Source organism: Sorex fumeus, unplaced genomic scaffold (genome assembly GCF_029834395.1).
Source record: "Sorex fumeus unplaced genomic scaffold, SorFum_2.1 ptg000063l, whole genome shotgun sequence".
In the NCBI taxonomy this organism is placed as follows: Eukaryota; Metazoa; Chordata; class Mammalia; order Eulipotyphla; family Soricidae; genus Sorex; species Sorex fumeus.
In genome coordinates, this window is record NW_026606120.1 from 72,955,603 (window position 1) to 72,976,390 (window position 20,788).

A 20,788-nucleotide genomic window follows, 5' to 3' on the forward strand; every position below is an offset into this window, starting at 1 on the left:
TTTGTGGGTCAAATAAGGTCTTCTGGTGAACAGATTAGAAAAACCACAGAAACTCAAGAATAGTTGAGATAAGTACCAGGAGGTTTGTTCCATGGCTTGGAAACTAGACGCACATGCTGGGGGAAAAGGCAGCTCAGATAGAGAAGGGAACAAACACCAAGTAAAAGATGTTTGGAGGACCCTCGGGATGGGAGATGTGTGCTAAAGTAAACTATAGACCAAACACGAGGCCACTAAATACCTCTATTGCAAACCACAACACCCAAAAGGAGAGAGAAAACAAAAGGGAGTGCCCTGCCAGAGGCGGGGTGGGGGTGGGGGCAGGGGATGGGGTTGAGGGGAGGGATACTGGGATCATTGGTGGTGGAGAATGGGCACTGGTGGAGGGATGGGTACTCAATCATTGCATAACTGAAACGCAAGCACAAAAGTTTGTAAGTCTACAACTGTACCTCATGGTGATTAATAAAAAATTTTTTAAAAAAAGAAAAACCACAGAAGATTAAAGCCAAGAGTTACTGTGGTTTTTTTTTTTTTTTTGGCCCGGGGGAGGTGGGGGCACATACCCAGCTCTGCTCTGGGCCTACTCCTGCTCAGGGATCACTCCTGTTAGAGATTGGGGAACCATATGAGGTGCTGGGGTGGGATACATGTAAGAGATGCACCCTACCTGCTGTACTATCTCTGGTCTCCCCATGATTTTTAATACTTAAAAACATTAGTAAACAACTCCCAAAAATGTAGAATTATGAGATACTACATGATAAAAGTCATCCTTCTATCACGTAGTGTGACATAAATAGCTTCCATTATGTTTTCTCCCAAGAGCTAGGGAATATACTGACAATTTGGTCCTGACTTCTAAACTCATTTTCCCACTTCACCACCATAGGAAGATCTAAACCACATCAAAGGATAGATTCCCCTTCACCTATCAAATCCAGGCACCCCTAGTCAGATTTACAGAAGAATAAAAAAGAAGAGCTGTCCTGCCTTACTGTATCATAAGATTCAATATGGCTCTATTATATAGTAAAAGTCACTGATAAAATATTTTCACAAAGCTAACTTTTTTTTTTAAAAAGCATGAAAAAAGTATACATTTGTACACATACACACTACATTATTGCAGTTCAATAGATAGTTCAGATGGTTCAGGTAGGGGTTTTCTGTATTCTTTTCCAGTTGTCAGCCCTCTGGAGCTACTCTGACCTGACATCTTTCTGTACATATCCTCTGATACAAGCCAATGTTCATTTATCCCAGGTAATCACAATCTGAGTGACTGGAAAGAGAAGCGTGGGAAATGTTCTGTCTACAAGGAGGCAATGGAATAAGCTGTTCACACAGGTACAAGGATGACATGCAGCAGCTTCCAGAGAAAGATGAGGGCCGGGGATGCAGCTCAGTGGAAGAGCACTTGCCTTAGGAAAGTGAGGCTCTGGGTTCCATCCTGGTGCCACCAAAAATCAGCTCGCAGCAGGATGAGTGATCACCCCTAGATGGTCCAGTGCCCAACCTTAGCAAAACAGTTCAAACGCTCTCTCCCCACAGCAAAAGGTACCAGTGATCTCAGACAGTCCATAAAGCAAGCCACACTGTTTTCTCAAATGATGTAGCACTGTTTCCAGAAGTGATGGAGGAGAGTCACTTTAAACAGTGGTGTTTTGACATCTGTGAAAAAAGGTGTTCAAACTCTTATAAAGAGAATTTCTAAGGCATCAACAGCCTTCCTGGAAAATTCAGGAAAACTGGCAAAGGATGATTTTCATCTTTTCATAAAGTTCTTCTCCAGTGCAACTGAGGTTCTCTGTAGAGAGTAGATATTCCGTTTTACTCGGTCCTCCAGGGAGGAGGTGGATGTGCTCTCTAGCTTCATGCGGCTAGGAAGAGAAGACAGGCCAGAGTCAGTAACGTTTGTCAGTAGGTCAACTATTAGGGAATTAGAGAAGAAACAGATTGTGAACCATAAAGCAGCTATCGAAACACAAGCTCTTTGAGGCCAGAGAGGAAGCATGGGGGGAGGGGGTGTTTAAGGCGCCCAATGTGCATGCAGCCAACTCCGGTTCTATATTCCAAGCATGCCAAGAGCAAGCCCTGAGCACTAGTTCCTCAAATAAAAAAACCCGGAGACTAAGATACGATTCACTTCTCCTTGTGAATCCAGCTGTCCAGAAGCTGGGAGTGGTAACGAAGGTGGTATGAAGACTGAGCCCCATAGCTCTGAAGACAGACCCACCCAGGAGCATCTGGAATGAAGGCTGCACACGGCCTCCTTTAACCCCTCTGGGAGATGCTGTTAGGCAAGAGGAAAGGCGCACTCACTGGATGAACTTCCCATCCCGGGTGTCCAGCTTCTCGAGTTTCTGCTCCCGCTCCTCCTCCCTTGCGTGCTTCTTGAGGGTGTTCAGCCTCTCTTCCTCCCGCCACTTGGCATTTTCCATCATCTCTTGTCGTTTTCGCTCTAGTTCTTCTGAGGAGAGTTTTCTGTTGAACACCAAAAATATTCTTAGTGGGCCTACTTCCCTCCTAGCCAAAAATCAGAAACACTCCATGGAGAAAATATGGAGGGTGGGCTCTGGGCCCCCAGCCCAGCTCTCCAAAGCCCAGCTCTCCACAGGTATGCCCAGCTCATACAGTAGTCATACCCTGCAGACTTTTCCTTCCTCCCCACATCTTGGTCAAGTGGTTCGCTACAAAGTTGGAAGTCTTTAGTGATGGATTCTATATTGTTACTCAATAATCCTAGAAATGATGATTCTTGCAACATTATATATAAAAGCAGAGACCTTGTCATGAATCTAAATCTATAATAAATACATTCCAATTGTTTGGCAACAATATTTGTGTATTTCTGGCAACAGTATTTGCAACACACCCACCAGTGCTCAGGGCTTACAGATAATAATTGATCAGAAAACCAGAGAATGTTTATCTGGAGAAATCTAATAGTCCTGACTAAAGAAGCCATCTCCAGGGACCAGAGTGACAGTATAGCAGGTAGGGCACTGGCCTTGCATACAGCTAACCAGGGCTGAATCCCTGGCATCCCATATGGTCCCCCAAGCATGCTAGGCGTAATTCCTGATTACAGAGCTAGAAGTAACCTTCCCTGAGCACCACTGGGTGTGAGTCCCCATATCACACACCCCACCCCCCACCCCCGCAAAAGAGAAGAGGCAGTGTTCAAGTCTTACTCCTGGTGGAACTCCTTCACAGAACTATGAGGTACGAGCACCAAACCCAGGTCAACCGCATGCAAGACAAGCGCCTTACCCGCTGCACTACCACTCAGACAATAGAGACATAGGAATATTTCCAACTAAAAAAACAGTTCAAAGGGACAAGGATGTGGTAAAGTGTGGTGGTAAAGTGTCTGCCTATCTTGCACATATGAAGCCCTGGGTTTGAACCCAAGCACTGCAAAACACACACATACACACACACACACACACACACACACAAATTCAGTTTAGTTTCGCTCTTAAGCCTGCATTCTCCCTTATACAAGTATCTCGCTTGCCTGTCTATGTATCTTTGCTTGCTTTTTCCACTCTAGAGAAGCCTGTGTACTCTCCTGAACACATACTTCCTCTCCTTCTATCCCTTCAGATCTTTCTAAATAAGTTTCATTCAATAAAAACTATCTTGCTTTAAAAAAAAAAAATAAAAACCACAGTTTAAATCCAGTCTCTTATCAGTAGATAATTGCTATTCAAACAATACAGTGATTTCAGCTTCTTAGTACCTTACTCATAAATATGAGTAGCCCATGAAGTATCCCCAAACATTTCAGAAAATATATCCAATGTGAAAAGATAGATGCCAAAGCAAATGGAAAAGCAGTTGGAGAATAGAGGACAAATCATGAAGCTTAAACATTTTGACAATTCAGGGCCAGAGAGACAATGGTTTAGGTGTTTGCCCTGAACAGTCAACTCCATTCAAATTTGAGTACTACTGCAGTTCCCTGTGCACTGCGGGGAAAAATTAAATTTTTTTTTTTTTGCTTTTTGGGTCATACCTGGCGATGCACAGGGGTTACTCCTGGCTCTGCACTCAGGAATTACTCCTGGCGGTGCTCAGGGGACCATATGGGATGCTGGGAATCGAACCCGGGTCGGCCGCATGGAAGGCAAACGCCCCACCCGCTGTGCTATCACTCCAGCTCCGAAAAATTAATTTAAAAAATAACTTTTACAATTAAAAATAACAGAGATGAGGCCAGAGAGATAGTACTGGGTTGCCATGCTCACAGCCAATCCCAGTTCAATCCCTAACACTGCATAGTTTCCCTGAGTATTGCCAGGAGTGTGATCTCCAAGCACAGAGGTGGCCCAAAAGCAGAAGGGGAAAAAAAAAAAAAACTCAATAAAGATATTGTATCAGAGAAAAGAGAACAGAAGGGCTTTATTTTATTATTACATATGTGTATACATATATATTTTTTGTATTGGGGAGGCCACACCTGATGATGCTCAGGGACTACTACTCTTTTTTTTGGGTCACACCTGGCCATCACAGGGGTTACTCCTGGCGATGCTCAGGGGACCATATGGGATGCTGGGAATCAAACCCGGGTCGGCCGCAAGCAAGGCAAACGCCCTACCCACTGTGCTTTCGCTCCAGTCCCTCAGGGACTACTCTTGACTCAGTGCTGGGGACTGGACCCAGGCCTTCTGCATGCAAAGCATATATTCCACCCCACTGAGCTAGCTTCAGATTCCAAGAATAGGAGGTATTTTTTTGTGTGTGTTTTGTTTTGTTTGGGGGCCACACCCAGTGGTGCTCAGGGCTTATTCCTAGCTCTGTGCTCAGGGATCACTCCCAGAGGGACTTGGGGGACCATATGCAGTACCAGTAAGTGTAAGGCAAGTGACCTACCCACTGTGCTATTGCTCCAGCCCTTTAAAAAATAAAATGAGTAGTAGCTAAATAAGTGTAAGCATGGAAGTCAGAGCCCCCCCCCCCCCCCCCCGAGATTGAGCTAATTGGGCTGGGAATGAACACGTGACACTAGCATGCAGCCAAACTGAGCAGTAAAAGGTTCGTGAAAGGTGTCGCCCGCATCTGAACCCTGACCTAGAGCAGCCAACACCCCTAGAATCCACTTCTCAGAGGCACAGAAAAGGTCCCTGGTCCTGGACTGCAGTACTGGACTCTGACACCACACACCAACGCATGGTCCACTGCCGTCTCACCCAAGGAGACCACCCTGCTTCCCTTTCAACTGATACTTCAAGAGCATTGCACTTTGGGTCAGGGAGGTAGGAAAGAGGAAATCACTTGCCTTGAATGTAGCTGACCCAGATTCAATCCTCAGCACCACAAATGGACCCTGCCAGAACCGCCAGGAGAGGAGTGATCCCTGAGCACAGAGTAAGCCCTGAGCACCACCAGTTATAGCCCAAAAACCAAACAAGAACAGAAAACTCTGACAGAAATGCTGCTTCATGAAATGCTAAGAATTAACCAGCTTGAAGACTGTGAGAGATACCGAAGAGCCAATCTGTCCATAAAGTCATATCTACTTGCTTTGTCTTTCCACCTGTGTTCCATGGAAGCTCTTGACCAAATGAGAGCCAGGACATATGGCTCAGTGGCAGTGGCAAAGCTCATGCCTTGAGAGTGTGTGGTACAAGGCTCTGTCCCTGGCACCACTAAATCAGTCGACAAATAGTAAGTACGGGATGGACTGAACCGGCTACACCAGGAACAACCTCAAAGGTTTATCCTACTACAAGCACAAAGCTGGGAGCAGCCCCCGAGTACCACATACAGCCCCAAAGCCAAAATATAAACATATAAATAAATGAAAGTTGCTTTGGTGAGAAGGCTCGACAGTCCATCTTCCAGTCCGGTGTGATCCACTTAAGCCTGGGGTTTGCACAGCTGGAAGCGACCCACCTAGCCCCAGACTCACCTGGTGTACCCGGGAGCATGTCGCCTTTGGTAGATCTCTTTTTTAGGAGATGGGCTCTTAGTTCGGCCTCTCTCTCTCCTGTTTGCCTTGGAGTTGTGCCTGTTAACAGAGAAGGCTTCAATACAGGGTTGTTCAGCTTGTCCCTCAGCAATAGAGGAGTTAATAGTCTTACAATACTTAGATTATAATTTAGCTGAAAGAGAAAGAGAAAAAATACCAGAATCTGGGGCCTGTGCAATAGTACTACAATAGTCAGGGAACTTGCCTTGCACATGGCTGGCCAGGGTTCAAGCCTGGCACCCCACATGGTCCCTGAGTGCTCCAGAAATAAGTCCTGAGTACAGAGTCAGGCGTAAGCCCTGAGCACAACTGGATATGACCCAAAAACAAACAAACAAAAATCAAAGACCTGAAGACATATTAAATTTACTTGAGATTCTACACATACATAATAATAAACGTGTAGGTTAAAGGGCTTGAGTCTGATACTGAAGTGGGAAAATAATTAGATAAAAGCAGCAACAGGGGATGGAGTGATAGTACAGTGGGTAGGGCATTTGCTTTGTATATGACCGACCTGGGTTCGATCCCTGCCATCCCACATAGGCCCCCAGCACTGCCAGGAGTAATTCCTGAGCATTGTTGGGTGTGGCCCCCTCCCCCACCAAAAAAAAAAAGAGTAACAACAAAGCAGGCCAGAGCCACAGTACAGAGCGTAGGACACTTGCCCTGCACACAACCAAGATGAGTTTGATCCCCAACATTCCCCAAGATCCCTCAAGCCTGCCAAGGGTGATCCCTGAGTACAGAGCCTGAGCAATACTGGGTGTGTCCCAGAAAACAAACAAACAAAAGGCAATCACAAAGCAAAAAAACTCTTGGAGAAGGTGGGGGACACACAGCACCAAAAGCAAATACCCGCTGGGAACCAGCCCCCCCATTAACTGTCACTTGGCAGCGAAGCCCCAGACTCACTGTTTGCTTGGCCGTGGGGATCTTGACCTTCGGCCTGGGGACCTCGATCTCCGTGCTTCCCTGGTGCTCCTCTTGCTGGCATGTCTAGGAGGTGAGTGCGAGGAACTTCGGGACCTGGAGTGACTCTTGCCTCTGTGTGCTCCCTTCGGCTCAGCCATCAGAGGCCCCCGAAGTCCTTGGCTGTGGTCAGAGTCTCTGAGCTACAGCACCAAGAAAAGGAAAGCAAGCTCTTCACAGAGGGCTCCGGCAGCCCCAGAGCAATGCAGGGAAGGACCTGCATGGACAGAGGAGCATGGGGGCTGACGAGCTCCCTCGGGGGCATCACAAAACCACCTAGGAAAGCTGTCTTCAGAATGCCTACAAGGCTGCACCCACAGGGGCCAGAGAGATGGTACAGCGGGCAGGGCGCCTGGCCGTGAAAACAGCCAAACTGGGTTCAATCCCCAGGATCCCGTGTACCTCTCCAGGAGTGATCCCTGAGCACAAAGCCAGGAATAAGTCAAAAACAAACAAACAAAAAGAAGTTATTATCCGTGGGCCAGGAATATGGCTCCAAGGGTAGAGCACAGGCCTGGCATGTATGAAACCCAAATGAGATCCCCGGTGTGGCAGGGCTCCCAGACGCCGCTGAGTATGGCCTCCCGTGGCCCCTGAACACAGCACCATCAAACCGACATCACCAGAATGAGTATCACATGGAGTGAGAAGCCCCTAAAATGAAACCATGCTCTGCATCCAACATGTACCCGTGCCCTGGTCTCACCCACAGCCTTACCTGTAAGCCATATCCCGGGACTTTGGACAAAACGGGAAAGGAGTTTGCAGTCTTCTTTTGAGATCTAAGGATGAAAACAGATGCTCACCGAAGAAGAAAATGCCTACACGTCTAAGGCAAGTCTCTGCGGCCTCAGCGCTCCTCCTGCTTCCCCCCGCCTCCTCCCCCTCCCCCCCCCCCCCCCCCCCCCCCCCCCCCCGTGCCCTCACGCTCCTGCCGCTCTGATCTAGGAGCCTGGTTCTCTATGGGGAGGGTCTCTGCTGGGGGATGCAGCAGTCCGGTCATATTTTTCCTGTGAAAAGCCGTGGGCCAGGTTTTGGAGCCCAGCACCAAACACACTCTCCTGTCACCTGGAGCTTTTATTCCTGGGACTAAGAGTGAGTCAGCAGTAACAAGACTGGCTGCTCCCACAGAGACGGCGCCTGGGACGGGCACACAGGAGCCCTTGCCTCCGGGAACAGAAATACCTGCCTAGAAGCCCCTCCCCTGGAGCAAGCAGCTGAGGTCAGAGGGCTGCACGCAGGGGGCTGGGCTGAACACCCTGCCACAGGTCACGGTCAGTTCTGTCGCGGGTCATGCTAAGCTCGCCAAGGAATTAACTCTAGGGCTGGCTTCCCTTGGCAAGCCTATGGGCAGAGGGCCTGTGGCCAAGCTTCCCCACGGACCCCTCAACAGCGGGCAGGCCTGGCAGAGAGCAGACACAGGGGACAGACCTAGGGGGTGAAGGAGAGAGTAACTGTGCCAGGGCAGCCCTGCTGCTGCGCCCTCACCTCCGCCGGCTCCGCTCGTCCTCACTGCTGTCGCGCTCGCTGCTGGAGCTTCTGTGCTTGTGCTTCTTGTGCTTCTTCTTCTTCTCCTTCTTCTTCTTCTTCTCTTTCTTTTCCAGACTCATTTGCAACTGGAAAATGCCCAGAAAACGACCACACCAGGCAAGTGAGACCCCCGTCAGTCTCCAGAAGGGGACCATGGCGTCACACACTTGATCCCAGGCCTCAGAGTTTCCGGGGGTTCCAGACATGCTCACAGGTTCTCAGAGACTGCTGGCTGTGGCTGGACTCAAATGCACTGAGACCACTGAACAGAATCTGAGGGCAGGAATCTGGAGGCCGGGGAGTTCCCTATGGCATTTCGTTTGCTCTGGGACCACACACAGTGGTGCTCTGGAACTACTCCTGGCTGTGCTCAGTAGTGACCCTTGGTGGTACTCAGAGACCATCTATCTCTCTGGCCCCAGAAATCTGTGGCTTTAAATACCCCTGGGAGAGGCCAGAGCAACAATACAGCTGATAGGGCAACTGTCCTGCAGTCAACCCGGATTCAATCCCTGGCATCCTATACGGTCCCGAGCACCCGCTGGAGTAATCCCTGAGCACTGAGGGGTGTAGTCCAAAAACTAGGAAAAAAAAATAATAAATCCCTGGGAGTTTCCTTCCCATGTCAAAAGAACCCCAGTTTTAGCCCATAGAGAGAATACAAGGATTAAGGCACTTTTCTGTATGCTACTGACCCTTTTTTGATCCCTAGGACACACAGTGCCCTGAGCGCCACAAGACAGCACCACTGTAAGGAACTCCACTTCCATAGGACTGCAAAATCAATCTTTCTGTCCTTGCCACTCCTGGCTTTGTGCTGAGGAATGATCCCTGGGGATATTTAGGGGACCATATGCAGTAGTGGAAACCAAACAGGGTCGGTCTCATGTTAGGCAAATGTCTCCACCCCTGCACTCTCTCCAGGCTGTGAGACCCATATTCAAGTTCTCCTTTGAATGGATCCGAAAACAGTCACCTAATGTGACATGAAGACTAGGGGGCTTTCAAGGCTTGACCCCACCCCTTAGTGCCTAAATACACCCTGTGAAACTGATCATGCGAGGGGTAGGAGAGACAGCACACTGGGGAGGGTGCTTGCCTCACATGCGGCCAAGCTGGGTTCAACCCCCAGCACTCCAAGCACTACCAGGAATAATTCCTAAGCATAGAGCCAGGAGTAAGCCCTGAGGATGGCCAGGTATGACCCCAAAACAAACGAAAAAAGGCTGATCATGCTTTCCACAATCAGACCCCCTGACACCTCATTTTCTGGGAAAAAAATGACATCACATGGCAATTTTCTAACCAATATACATGAAAGATGAAATCAAGCTGAGCATGAGGAATAAAGATGGTATAAAGCCCCAGAGAAGTGCTCTAAAAGACTCTCCCTCCAATTTCTCTCATACAAATGAGGCCGGAGCATCAGCACCATGGGGAGGGGCTTCCCTTGCACACAGCCAACCCAGGTTCAATCCCTGCTATCCCATACAGTTCCCTTAGCACACCAGCAGTGATGCCTGAGAACAGAGCCAGTAACAGGCTCTAAGAATAGCAAGAATACCAAAACAAAACCAAAAAGAATGAGGGGGCTGGAGTGATAATACCGCAGGTAGGGTGCTGGCCTTGCATGCGGCAGATCCAGGTTCAATCCCCAGCACCCCATACTGTCCCCCCATGCCCCTGAGGAGTGATCCCTGAGTACAGAGCCAGGAGTAAGCTCTGAGTTATCACTGGGTGTGGCCCAGAAAAACAAACAAAAGAATGAGAGATGTTCTCATGGTAAGTAGCTAAAAGATATTACTGGTATGTATTTGATGCATTACTTACCAATTCTTTGATTTTCTTCATTTTCACAGGATTATTTAATACCTCTCTTTTTTTCTCTTCCTCTTTCTTTCTAGGGAGAGAGGAAAAAAAAATTTTTCTAACCATAATTGGGGGGCTAGAGATAGTACAGTGGGTCGGGCACTTGACTTGCACACGCTGACATGTGTTCACTCCCCAGCATTCCACATGATCCCTCAAGCACTGACAGGAGTAATTTCTGAATACAGAGCCAGGACAAACGCCTGAGCATTGCAGGGTCTGGCCCCCTTCCAAAAATAAAAACAATAAATCATAACTGGATTGGAATGATAGTACAGTGGGCAGGGAGCTTGCCTTATATGCGACCAGCCCAGGTTCAATTAACAGCATCCTACATGGTCCCCTGAGCCCTGACAGGAGTAATCCCTAAGCACAGAGCCAGGAGTAAGCTCTGAGCACTGCCAGGGGGCCCCCAAAACCAAAATGAAAAAAAAAAAAATTAAGATGTCTGTCTTGCTTGCAGATGACTCAAGTTCAATCCCTAGCTAGTAAGCTCTGAGCACTGTCAGGTGTGGCCCTAAAACAAAAACATAATACAATAAGACCATGTTTGAGGGCCGAGAGAGATAGTACAGGAGGTAAGGTGCTTGCCTTGTATGCATTAAAACCCAGCACCACTGACGGTCCCCAGGTGCTGCTAAGGATCAGCTCGAGCACAGAGCCCTGACCACTGCCAGGTGTCACCCAAAGATAAAGGTGTAGCAAAAAAAAAAAAAAAAAGCCAGAATTCTTCCTCAGCCCTTCATACAGAACTGAAGGTTAGGTTAACACTGGCTCCTGGTTATGCAGGAAAGTGAGTGTGATCTGTTTCTCATTAGGCCTCATGCTTAGAGCTTCCCAACCATCCAGGAAACAGTGTCAGCCTGGACTGCAACATTCAGCCCACTCAACAGAGCAAGCACCTATGAAAGACAGCAGTGTTCCCTCTCAAGAACACTTCTGGGGCTGGAGTGATAGTATAGCGGGTAGGGCACTTGTCTTACACATGGCTGACCCGGGTTCAATCTCTGGCACCCCATACGGTACCCTGAATGATCTCTGAGCTAAGAGCCAGCAGTCAGCCCTGAGCGCCGCTTAGTGTGGCCCAAAAGCAAAGAAACAAAGAAAAAGTTACCATATTTATCAGCTTCCTTCCACCTCCTACCTTCTCAGGTATGCTAAGTGCATAAACTGGGTCTGGCCTAGACATTCCGCTAATCTCTTCTCCTATGGCCTAGATCCGGTCCTTTAATCAAGTCTCAGGAAGCCCAAAAGGAGCCCCATCTTTTCATAGGACAGAAATCCAAGGGGAAACAAACACGGAGGTGAGGGCATCAAGGGTCTTCACAGAGGCTGGGTAACATCCCTGGAACAAATGCTCCTTCCCCAGTGCTCCTCTCCGTACCTAATGATGAACAGCGGGTCCTCCCGGATTTTGCTGGCCATGTCAAGAAGAGAATTGGCACCCGACGGGGCAAAGATGGAGCCAGGGAGAAGGCCTGTCTCGGAGGAGCAGCCCGCCTCCTTCTCCTCTGTCTTCTCAAACACGTACTTGTCGATGGGGCGTCCCAGCAAGTATTCATCACGGTTCACCATCCCCCCTGGGCCCTGATACATCCAGTCCAATTTTTCTTCTTTTTTCCTAGTTCAAGGATAGAGAGCACAGAGTCAAAGAAACTCCAGATTCCTGCAGCCTACACACAAGCCCTGAACACACAGTAAAGATGAGCACAGCCACGGAGCAGGGGCCAGACTCGGCACCCTGCAGGGCAGCTTCCATACACACAATTTCTGGGGGAAAAAGATACCCCTTAATCTGAGCTATGGGTCTTTGCCCAGGAATTCTTGATAGTTCTTTACAAAGTCTTTATTTTATATTTTCATGTAGAGGTGACTCAGAAGCAACTAATAACTCATGGAGCTTTGTTTTTTTTTATATTTGGGTGCTTACTGTCATACTAGCACTGAAAATACTACTATATTTGAGGGGATAATGAGGAAAAGTCAGGAGGATAGTTCAGGAAGTTAATTTTGCTTTTGAGCCAAAAGAGAGGGACCAAATTATGTCCCATTATTATGCCAAGCAAATATCCCCTTGCGATTCAGAGAGAATAGCAGTTAGAAAACTAAACACTGACACACATAATTACAGTAGGCTAGACTCCCAAGAGCAGGTGTGGAAGCCCCATTTCTATACTCATACTGTAAGAATGGAACAGTCCAGAAAACACTCTTCTCTATAACATTACACTAAGTGTTTCTTTGTATGACTTTTTGGTGTAATTTTATTTTTTTGCCTTTTTTTGGGTCACACCCAGCAATGCTCTGGGGTCACTCCTGGCTCTGCACTCAGGAATTACTCCTGGCGGTGCTTGGGAGACTATATGGGATGCTGAGGATCGAACCCGGGTTGGCCGCATGCAAGGCAAATGCCCTACCCGCTGTGCTATCGCTCCAGCCCCAGTGTAATTTTAATTTTTAAAGAAAAATTGGGCTGGAGCCAGAGTGATAGTACAGCGGGCCGGGCGCTTGCTTTGCATGCAGTTGACTCGAGTTTGATCCCCAGTACCCCATTTGGTCCCCCAAGCCCTGCCAAGAGTGATCCCTGAGTGAAGAGACAGGAGTAAGCCCTGCACACCGCCAGATGTAACCTAAAACAAACAAAAGCATAAAAACAAGGCCTAGTCATGGTCTTGCCACTGAGAGGCAGAGCTGTGGCAACCTCAGCAGACCTCTCCCCTCAGCATGGATAACAGCGGCAGCTGAGAACACGTTACTTCATTTGAGCCTCAATAACCCTTCCGGAATTAGGCATTCTCACTCCCCTGGCTCTATGGAGACAGTCACGGCTTCCAAACTTGCCCTCCGTCCCATGGTGAGCCTAGGCCTACAAAGCCAGTCCCTGCCCCACGTCAATCTCACATTTGTTACAAGACTGCTGAGGCACCAGCGTACCAGGACACCTGCAGCCTTCCCTCTCAGCTGCACCCTCTGCTCCTGCTTACTTGACAGCACCAACGTCCTCAGCATAGCGCTGCATCTCCTCCCGGGCCCGCTCCTCCCGCAGCTCCCGCTGAAGCTCCTCGATCTTCTTCCGCTCAGCCTCATGCTTCTGCTCGGCCTTCCACACTTTCTCCACATTGCGGAGGGTCTGTGGGTGCCAGCTCTTCTTCAGGTTCTGCAGCACAGGAGAGGAGGAAACAAACAAGTCAGGGGGGCCAGGGAGATGGCTCAAAGGGTTGAACCCCATGCTTTGTATTCAGGACTACCTCCAGCACTGCTGGGGATAGCCCCAAAACAAACAACGAAGAGAAACAACTCAGGGGCTGGGTTGACTGGTAAAGATAACAGGCCCTGACTTGCCTATTCCTGCCAGAGCAGGCACGTACCAGGCAACATATCTGTAACAATGGCAAAGCTAGTGACATTCGGGAGAGTCCACACATCTGTGTTCAAGTTTACAAAGCTTCAGGATAGGGCAAAGGCCCATCCCAGAGTCTGACATCCCCTGGCAGAGGCCAAAGGGAGGGTTGGCAAGGACTACACAAGAGGTCCGGGGCATGGTGCTGACTCTGAAAAGCAAGTGCCTTCGGCAGAGCACATTCACTGTCTGAGCACAGCTGGCTTTTCCTAGAATCATTTCACCTGAACTTGCCTTGCACCAGCCTGACTTACAAACCCCGCCGAGTACCTCTCCCAACTTTCCCTCCAAGGAATCTCCCTCTTGGTTCTGATCTCCCCTTCTCCTGCCTCCCCATGAATCACTGCCTTGGTTGAGCTTCCCAATCAGGGCAGCATTCCTGAAGGAATAGCTAAGAACAATTAAAAAATTAGCCGGTGGTGTAGGTTGGGGAAAGGGGGCAGATTTCAAAACACAACACAGCCCACATAATTAATTGCAGGTCCAGTGGCAAGAAAGTACAAATCATTCCACAGGGGACTGAGATGCTGTGCAAGCTGATGAACAAGTGGCTCAAGATAAAGCCAATTAAGGAAGAGTTTAAGGAGCCCACAAACCACGCTAAAGGGCTAGAGTTGATTCTGCTGCCAGCGGTAGCAAAGCAGTCTCTGGCAGGTGAGAGGCAGGAGGAGCTTACGTGAAGAATGGGCTGAACAAGTCAAGGTTGGTAAGGGCCAAGACTGACGTGCAGGGGCCGGAGTGGAGCCACAGTACAGTGGGGAGGACATTTGCCTTGCACACAGCTGGCCCAAGTTTGATCCCTGACACCCCACACGGAACCCCCAAGCACTGACAAGATTGACTGCTGAGTGCAGAATCGGGAGTAAGCCCTGAGCACTGCCAGGTGTGGCCCTAACACAAAGAAAGTTTCCTAACTGAGAAGTGCCACCAAATTACTGCATGTATAAAGTGTCCATCAATGAAGGCTTTTTTTCCTCCCTCCCTGTCCTTTTTCCTCCTCAGGTCAAGTGTCTAATCTATCCTTCCTTCCTTCCTTCCTTCCTCCATCCTTATTCTCGTCCTCTTCGTTTCCACATGGATGATGATGCCCCACCAAGGAATATTTAACAATGTCTGGAGACATATTTGGTTGTCGCAAGGTGGGGGGGGGGGGGGGCTTACAACTAGCAGCTAGTGAACAAGGCCAAGGAAGCTGCTAAACATCCTACAATGCCTCCACCGCATTCTCACTCCACACAATAGAACTAAACAGCCCCAAATCTTAAGAGGATAAAGACTGAGAAACCCTGGATTCGAGGCCTCTTGTCCCTGAATGTGGGTACCTAATAAATTAATACTCAATTAGATCAGCCTGAATGGAAACTTGGAACTCATTCTACTTGACAATATCTGACACACTTTAATACCTCTATTGACAGATGGTTGAACTGATTTATTTACTATTCTATTAGCTACACTTTCAAGAGTCTGGTATTTTTCACCTTACTCTAATGGTACACTTGCTCTATTTGAAATCTCAGTCCTCTGGAAATGAACTCCAGTTTAAAAGAAACTGTCAAGCAACTGACATCCAGCAAAAGCACTGCAGTCAAAAACGCAGCACCCTAGGAGCAGAAGTCAGAGGTGAATATGGAGCCATAGAGATGGTACAGTGGGTAAGGTAATGCCTTCCTTGCACGTGGGTTTGAACCCCCGCACCCCAGGAGGCTCAACCCAAACCCAGCTAGTGCCCACCAAGAGTGATCCCTGAGCTCTGAGCTACGAGTAAACCCTGAGCACAGTGATCACGGATCAAAAACAAAACAAAAAGCACAAAGGTGGGCGTGAAAAACACCCCCTGGGGTTTAAAGTTGACTTCAGAACACCGCTCAGGGCAAGGAGAACGGGCACAAACCACCCTGCCCAAAGTTCAGGACAAGGCTCTGAACTTCTCATTGAACTGAGACGTGTTTTAAAACCGGTGATATAAAACAAAGCCTACGGAACAGTCCCCAAACCCGCCTTCTTCTGCCAGCAGTGCTCCAACTCCCCCCTCTCTGGTCGTTTCCAGCCGCAGGGATCGTCGGGGCACAAAGCCACAAACCCCAACCACGCCGCCGGCCACACATTTCGCACATCTCCCAAGTCTCTGATCGGTCCCTCAGTGGCCTGCGTGATCCGTCACCTTCCTAGGGTGAATGTTTCCTTTCCCCATAACCCAGACTAGCGTGAACCTTTCCCACCGCGGCCAGTGTCAGTCCTGGGCCCCACTCGGTCTCCGGCTCGGGCCGCCCCCGCCCCGGCCTCCCGCACTTACCAGGTCTCCGCCCCCCATGGCGGCGGAGAAGGTTCTCCCCTACGCGGACCTGCAACACTCCACACTCGGGAGGGACGAAGAAGAAACCGAGTCTGACAGTTCAGACGTTGTCTCCCCGGACAGGTTCGGCGGTCAAGCCGCGGCCACTTTTGCAGCCAGCAGAGCAGCTCACTTCCGGGCGGACGTCCCGTCGCGCGTCAGCGTCGCGCGGTGATGACGCTAGAGACTCGCTGGCGCGGAGACGTGACGTGTACTTCGCGGTGGGCGGGCCCGCTGAATTGGCGTCTGTGTTTTCTTTGCGCCTGAAAGAAACCGCGCCTCTCCCGACTAGTAAAGAAGAAGCCTCAGTTTCCCCTTGCCAGCAGCAGTGAGAAAACCCGTTTCCGACTGCGCCCGTCCTACTTTTTTTTTTGTTTTCAATTTGACATTCTTGCGAATACCTGGGCTCTTTCTGATTATGGGAAGTTAACAATCCCCCCCAAGATCATAGATTCTGCCCCGGCCTTAGGCTCATCAATATCTAACCAGACCACCCTGTATCATCCTTACATTCCCTGTAACACTCTTGTTACTTCTCAAGTAACACCGCGCCCCAGGTTTCCTCTTATACAGAAACAAAACACGAAAATAAACAGAGCCAGGGGATAGTACAGCGGGTAGGGAGCTTGTCTTGCGTGCTACTGTCCTGGGTTCAATCCTGCACCCATAAGGTCCCTTAAGCACCACCAGGAGTAATTCATAAATGCAAAGCCAGGAGTAACCCCGAAGCATCACCTGGTGTGACAAAATAAATAAATAAATAAATTTAAAACAAAAAACACAAAATGAGGGTGCCAGAGCGATAGTAGAGCATGCCTTGCCGATCCTCGGCATCCCACATGGTCCCCGGAGGGCCGCGAGGAGTGATTCCTGAGTGCAGAGCCAGGAGTAAGCCCTGAGCATTGCCGGGTGTGGCCCCAAAAAAACATAAAATCAAATAATTCTTTTAAAAAAAACACAAAACAAACTATACTAACATTCTCGTCCCCAGTCGGGGAATTTCTTTCTCTCTCGTTTTGTTTTTTTCTTTTTGGGCCACACCAGATGATGTTCAAGGGTTACTTCTGACTCTACACCGAGAAAATACTTCTGGGAATGTGCATAAGGGATCATTTGGGATGCCGGGGCTCCAACACAGGGAGTCTGTGTGCAAGACAAACGCCTTACTTGCTGTACTATCACTCCAGCCTCTCCAACTTTTCAGTAAGCGTTCTATTTTCCAACCCTAGCGTTTTGGCATCATTATTATTCATGAGAACCAGGGACGAACACAGAGACCCGCCGTCACCCTTCCTGCTTCGAATGTTTCAATGCAGCTACTGTTCACCACCATTTTAACACTGGGACCGGACCGGCTGTCTTGTTGCCATGGCAACGCGCGCCCCAGCGAAGCTCTACCCGGTGTCTAGCCGCCTAGGCAGCCGCAGCGATATCGAACCAGGCTTTTGCGCCTGGCTCTGCAAACCGGCATCCTCCTTTAAACCGTTGCTCACGGCCGGTCGCCCGACTCCAGAATCTTACCGAGATAAAGAGAAACGGTCTACCCAAAATACTGTTGGCCCTTCCGCACCAGCCTTCAGCATCTGCCAGTTTCGCTGATTCCCTCGGTTCCTCTTCTATTGCTTACTATGGAAAGGGGCATCCCCCACTAACCGAGCCAGCGTCATCTGTTCTGGAGTCTTTCCTTCACATCTGGCATTACTCAGTTCCACCGTTCCACCGTCCGTCCTCTCCCTCAGTACTATCATCAGCATATTTGGGGGGGTGTGGGGGGCACACCTGGAGATGCTCAGGGGTTACTCCTGGTTCTGCACTCAGGAATTACTCCTGGTGGTGCTCAGGGGACATATGAAATGCCAGAGATTGAATCAGTGTCAGCATCATGCATGGTAAGAAACCTACCCATCATATTATCTCTCCTGTGCCTGTCATCAGCATTTAGATCATTTTTTAAAAGCAGGTGGGGGGGGGGTCAGAGCGATAGCATAGTGCGTAGGGCATTTGCCTTGCATGCAGCCAACCCGGGTTCAATCCCTGGCATCCTGTATGGTCCCCGGAGCACCAAGCACCGTCTGAAGTAATTCCTGAGCACAGAGCAACACCTGAGTATCACCGGGTGTGACCCCCCCCCCCAAAAAAAGAGCAGGTGGATAGATGGAGAGCCAAGAGGCAGAGCTCTAGTCTGAAATGTGTGCTTTGCCAGAGGGAGGCCCTTTTCCATCCCCTGTGCAGCACTGTCACCTGATACAGAGGGAATTTTGCCTATTCTAGCAATAAACCAAGAGTAGCCTTGAGCACTAGCTGGGAAAAATTTTTTTTGAAAAGTTTGGGGATGGGAGAGATGGTACACCCATCAATCTGGGTTCAGTCCCTGAGATCCCATAAGGTTCCTGAGTACAGAGCCAGGAGTAATTCCTGAGCATCACCAGGTTTGGTTCCCCCCCTCACCCAATTAAACATTTCTCCCAGTTTCTGTGTTGCTCTTTTATGGGGTGTGAGGGAGCAGGGTGCACACCCAGCAGTGCTCAGAAGCTATTTCTGGCTTAATGCCCAGGAGTGACCGCCACAGTGCTCAGAGGATGCTGAGTGGTGGTAGAGATGCAAACCAGAGTTACAACGAAGGCAAGGAGATGCAATCCAGAGTTACAACCAAGGCAGCAGCATACAAGGCAATCCCCTGCTTCACTGTCTCAGCAGCCTGCTCTTTCTTCATATCGATGTTGCCAGGAATCAAACCTAAGACCTACCATCTCTTGCCTCTCCCCTTGCTCTCCTAGCAGCACTATCGCCACTTGACCCTTAGTTCAACCAGTGACACTTCATCTGGGCCAGCTGCGCCTCCAGAATGGAACATCTCTCTCCTTTATGGAAAAACCTTTGCTGACTCCTTCCCCTCCCCGCGGAACTTGTTTATTTCCTTCTTCCTTAGGATCGATGGGAGGGAAAACCCCACTTATATGGTCTCTTCAGATATGGTCACAGGACATCGATTGCTCGAGCTCGAGCGGGCCCAGTAACGTCTCCATTGGAGACTTTGTTGTTACTGTGTCTGGCATATCGAATACTCTCGGTAGCTTGCCGGGCTCTCCGAGAGGGGCGGAGGATTCGAACTTGGGTCGGCCATGTTGGCCGCTTGTAAGGCGAACGCCCTACCCGCTGTGCTATCACTCCAGCCCAGTACCAACTAAATGCTGATGACATAGCATATATTCCAATTTATCATCTCCAATCATATCCCTCTTTCAGCTTAGGACTCTAAACTAGTCTTGAGGCATTTCCGGTGGAGCTGCTGGCAGGCACTCTAACAGAACTCATTTGGATAAGAATATTTTGAGGCTGGGTACAGCTTGTGATATTTAGGGGAATAGCAATATAGAATAGGGGATAAGGCTCTTGTTTACATGCAGCTGATCAGTCTCATCCCCTATGGTTCCCAGACACTGCCAGGAATGATTCCCTGAGCACAGAGCCAGGAGTAAGACCTGAGCACTATCATGTGTGGCACACACACATGCACACACACACACATACACACACATTCTCCCCTAGTAGTGACTTACCCCTCCCAGTTGACTTCTCTGGTGATGCTCAGGGGTTACCTCTGGCTCTGCACTCAGGAATTACTCCTGGCGATGCTTGACGGACCATATGGGATGCCAGGAATTGAACCTGGACCGGCTGCATGCAAGGCAAATGCCCTAACCGCTGTACTATAGCTCTGGCCCCCAAGTCCTCAACATTAAAAAAAAATTTGCTTTTGGTTTGAGGGCCATACACCACTGCTCAATTATTCTGGGTTTGATGCTCCCTGGAGGGACCATATGGTGCTGGGGATGGAATCCAGGATCTGCAATGGCAGGCCTGTGCTCCATCCCTTTGAGCATTGTCCCTCTGACTGGAAACTGGACACTAACTTTTTAGAACCATTTTCCTCCTCACAGTGGGTGGTCAGTCTGTTTTTAGTTTGGGTTATTATAAATAATAAAGTTGCGATGAACATCCCTATAGAGGCTTTTTAGTGCGCATATGTTTCCATTTATCTTGAGTAAAATCCTAGGAATAGAATTGCTGGGCATTGAATATATTTCAAACAGACTGCCAGATCTTTTCCCAAAATAGTCAACTCTTTCACATTCCCACCAACTTGATTGAGAGTCGGTGTCTGATGTTGTCAATCTTTCATTTTTATCATCTGACGCACACAGGCAGAGCAGGACTCTGCTTACATTTGGCTCATGACTCAGGCTGCTGAATTTTTTTCCTGGGCTAATTGGCATTTATGCATCTTCCTTTTATCTTTTTTATTATTTATTTCTTTATATTGGTTTTCGGCCCATATCAGGCTGTGCTCAGGGCTGACTCCTGTCTCTACACTCAGGGATCATTTCTGACAGAGCTTAGAATGCTATTGGGGTTCCAGGAATGAATCCAGGTCAGCCACATGCAAGGCCTACTGTACTATCTCCCCAGCCTGTGTCTTCATTTTTTAAAAAAGTGAAAAAAAGTAAGTTATTTGGGAGAGGGCACACACCCAGCAGTGCATAAGGGATCCCTTCCAACCATATCCTAAGCCCCCATCTGTATCTCCTTTTTAAGAAAATATCTGTTCGTGGGCTGGAGTGATAGCACAGTGGGTAGGGCGTTTGTCTTGCACGTGACCAACCCAGGTTCGATTCCCAGCATCGCATACGGTCCCCCG

At 49.0% G+C, this 20,788-nt stretch overlaps 2 protein-coding genes across 2 annotated transcripts in view; one reads left to right on the plus strand and one right to left on the minus strand.

Moving 5' to 3' along the window:
- Positions 1-18,983, plus strand: part of PSMB3 (proteasome 20S subunit beta 3) — a 61,205-nt gene extending 42,222 nt beyond the window's left edge. Inside the window, exon 7 of the mRNA XM_056128042.1 lies at positions 18,973-18,983. The gene's annotated coding sequence lies outside the window, so the exon portion shown is untranslated. The remainder of the gene's footprint in view (positions 1-18,972) is intronic.
- CWC25 (CWC25 spliceosome associated protein homolog) lies at positions 609-16,223 on the minus strand. The gene is made up of 10 exons (XM_056128035.1): positions 16,051-16,223; positions 13,339-13,511; positions 11,739-11,975; positions 10,316-10,385; positions 8,444-8,571; positions 7,674-7,737; positions 6,899-7,098; positions 5,924-6,022; positions 2,326-2,487; positions 609-1,883 (listed from the first exon to the last, which is right to left on the minus strand). The coding sequence occupies exons 1-10, from the start codon at positions 16,066-16,068 to the stop codon at positions 1,769-1,771; spliced, it is 1,266 nt and encodes a 421-aa protein (XP_055984010.1). The 5' UTR covers positions 16,069-16,223; the 3' UTR covers positions 609-1,768.
- Positions 18,984-20,788: the final 1,805 nt, after the last annotated feature.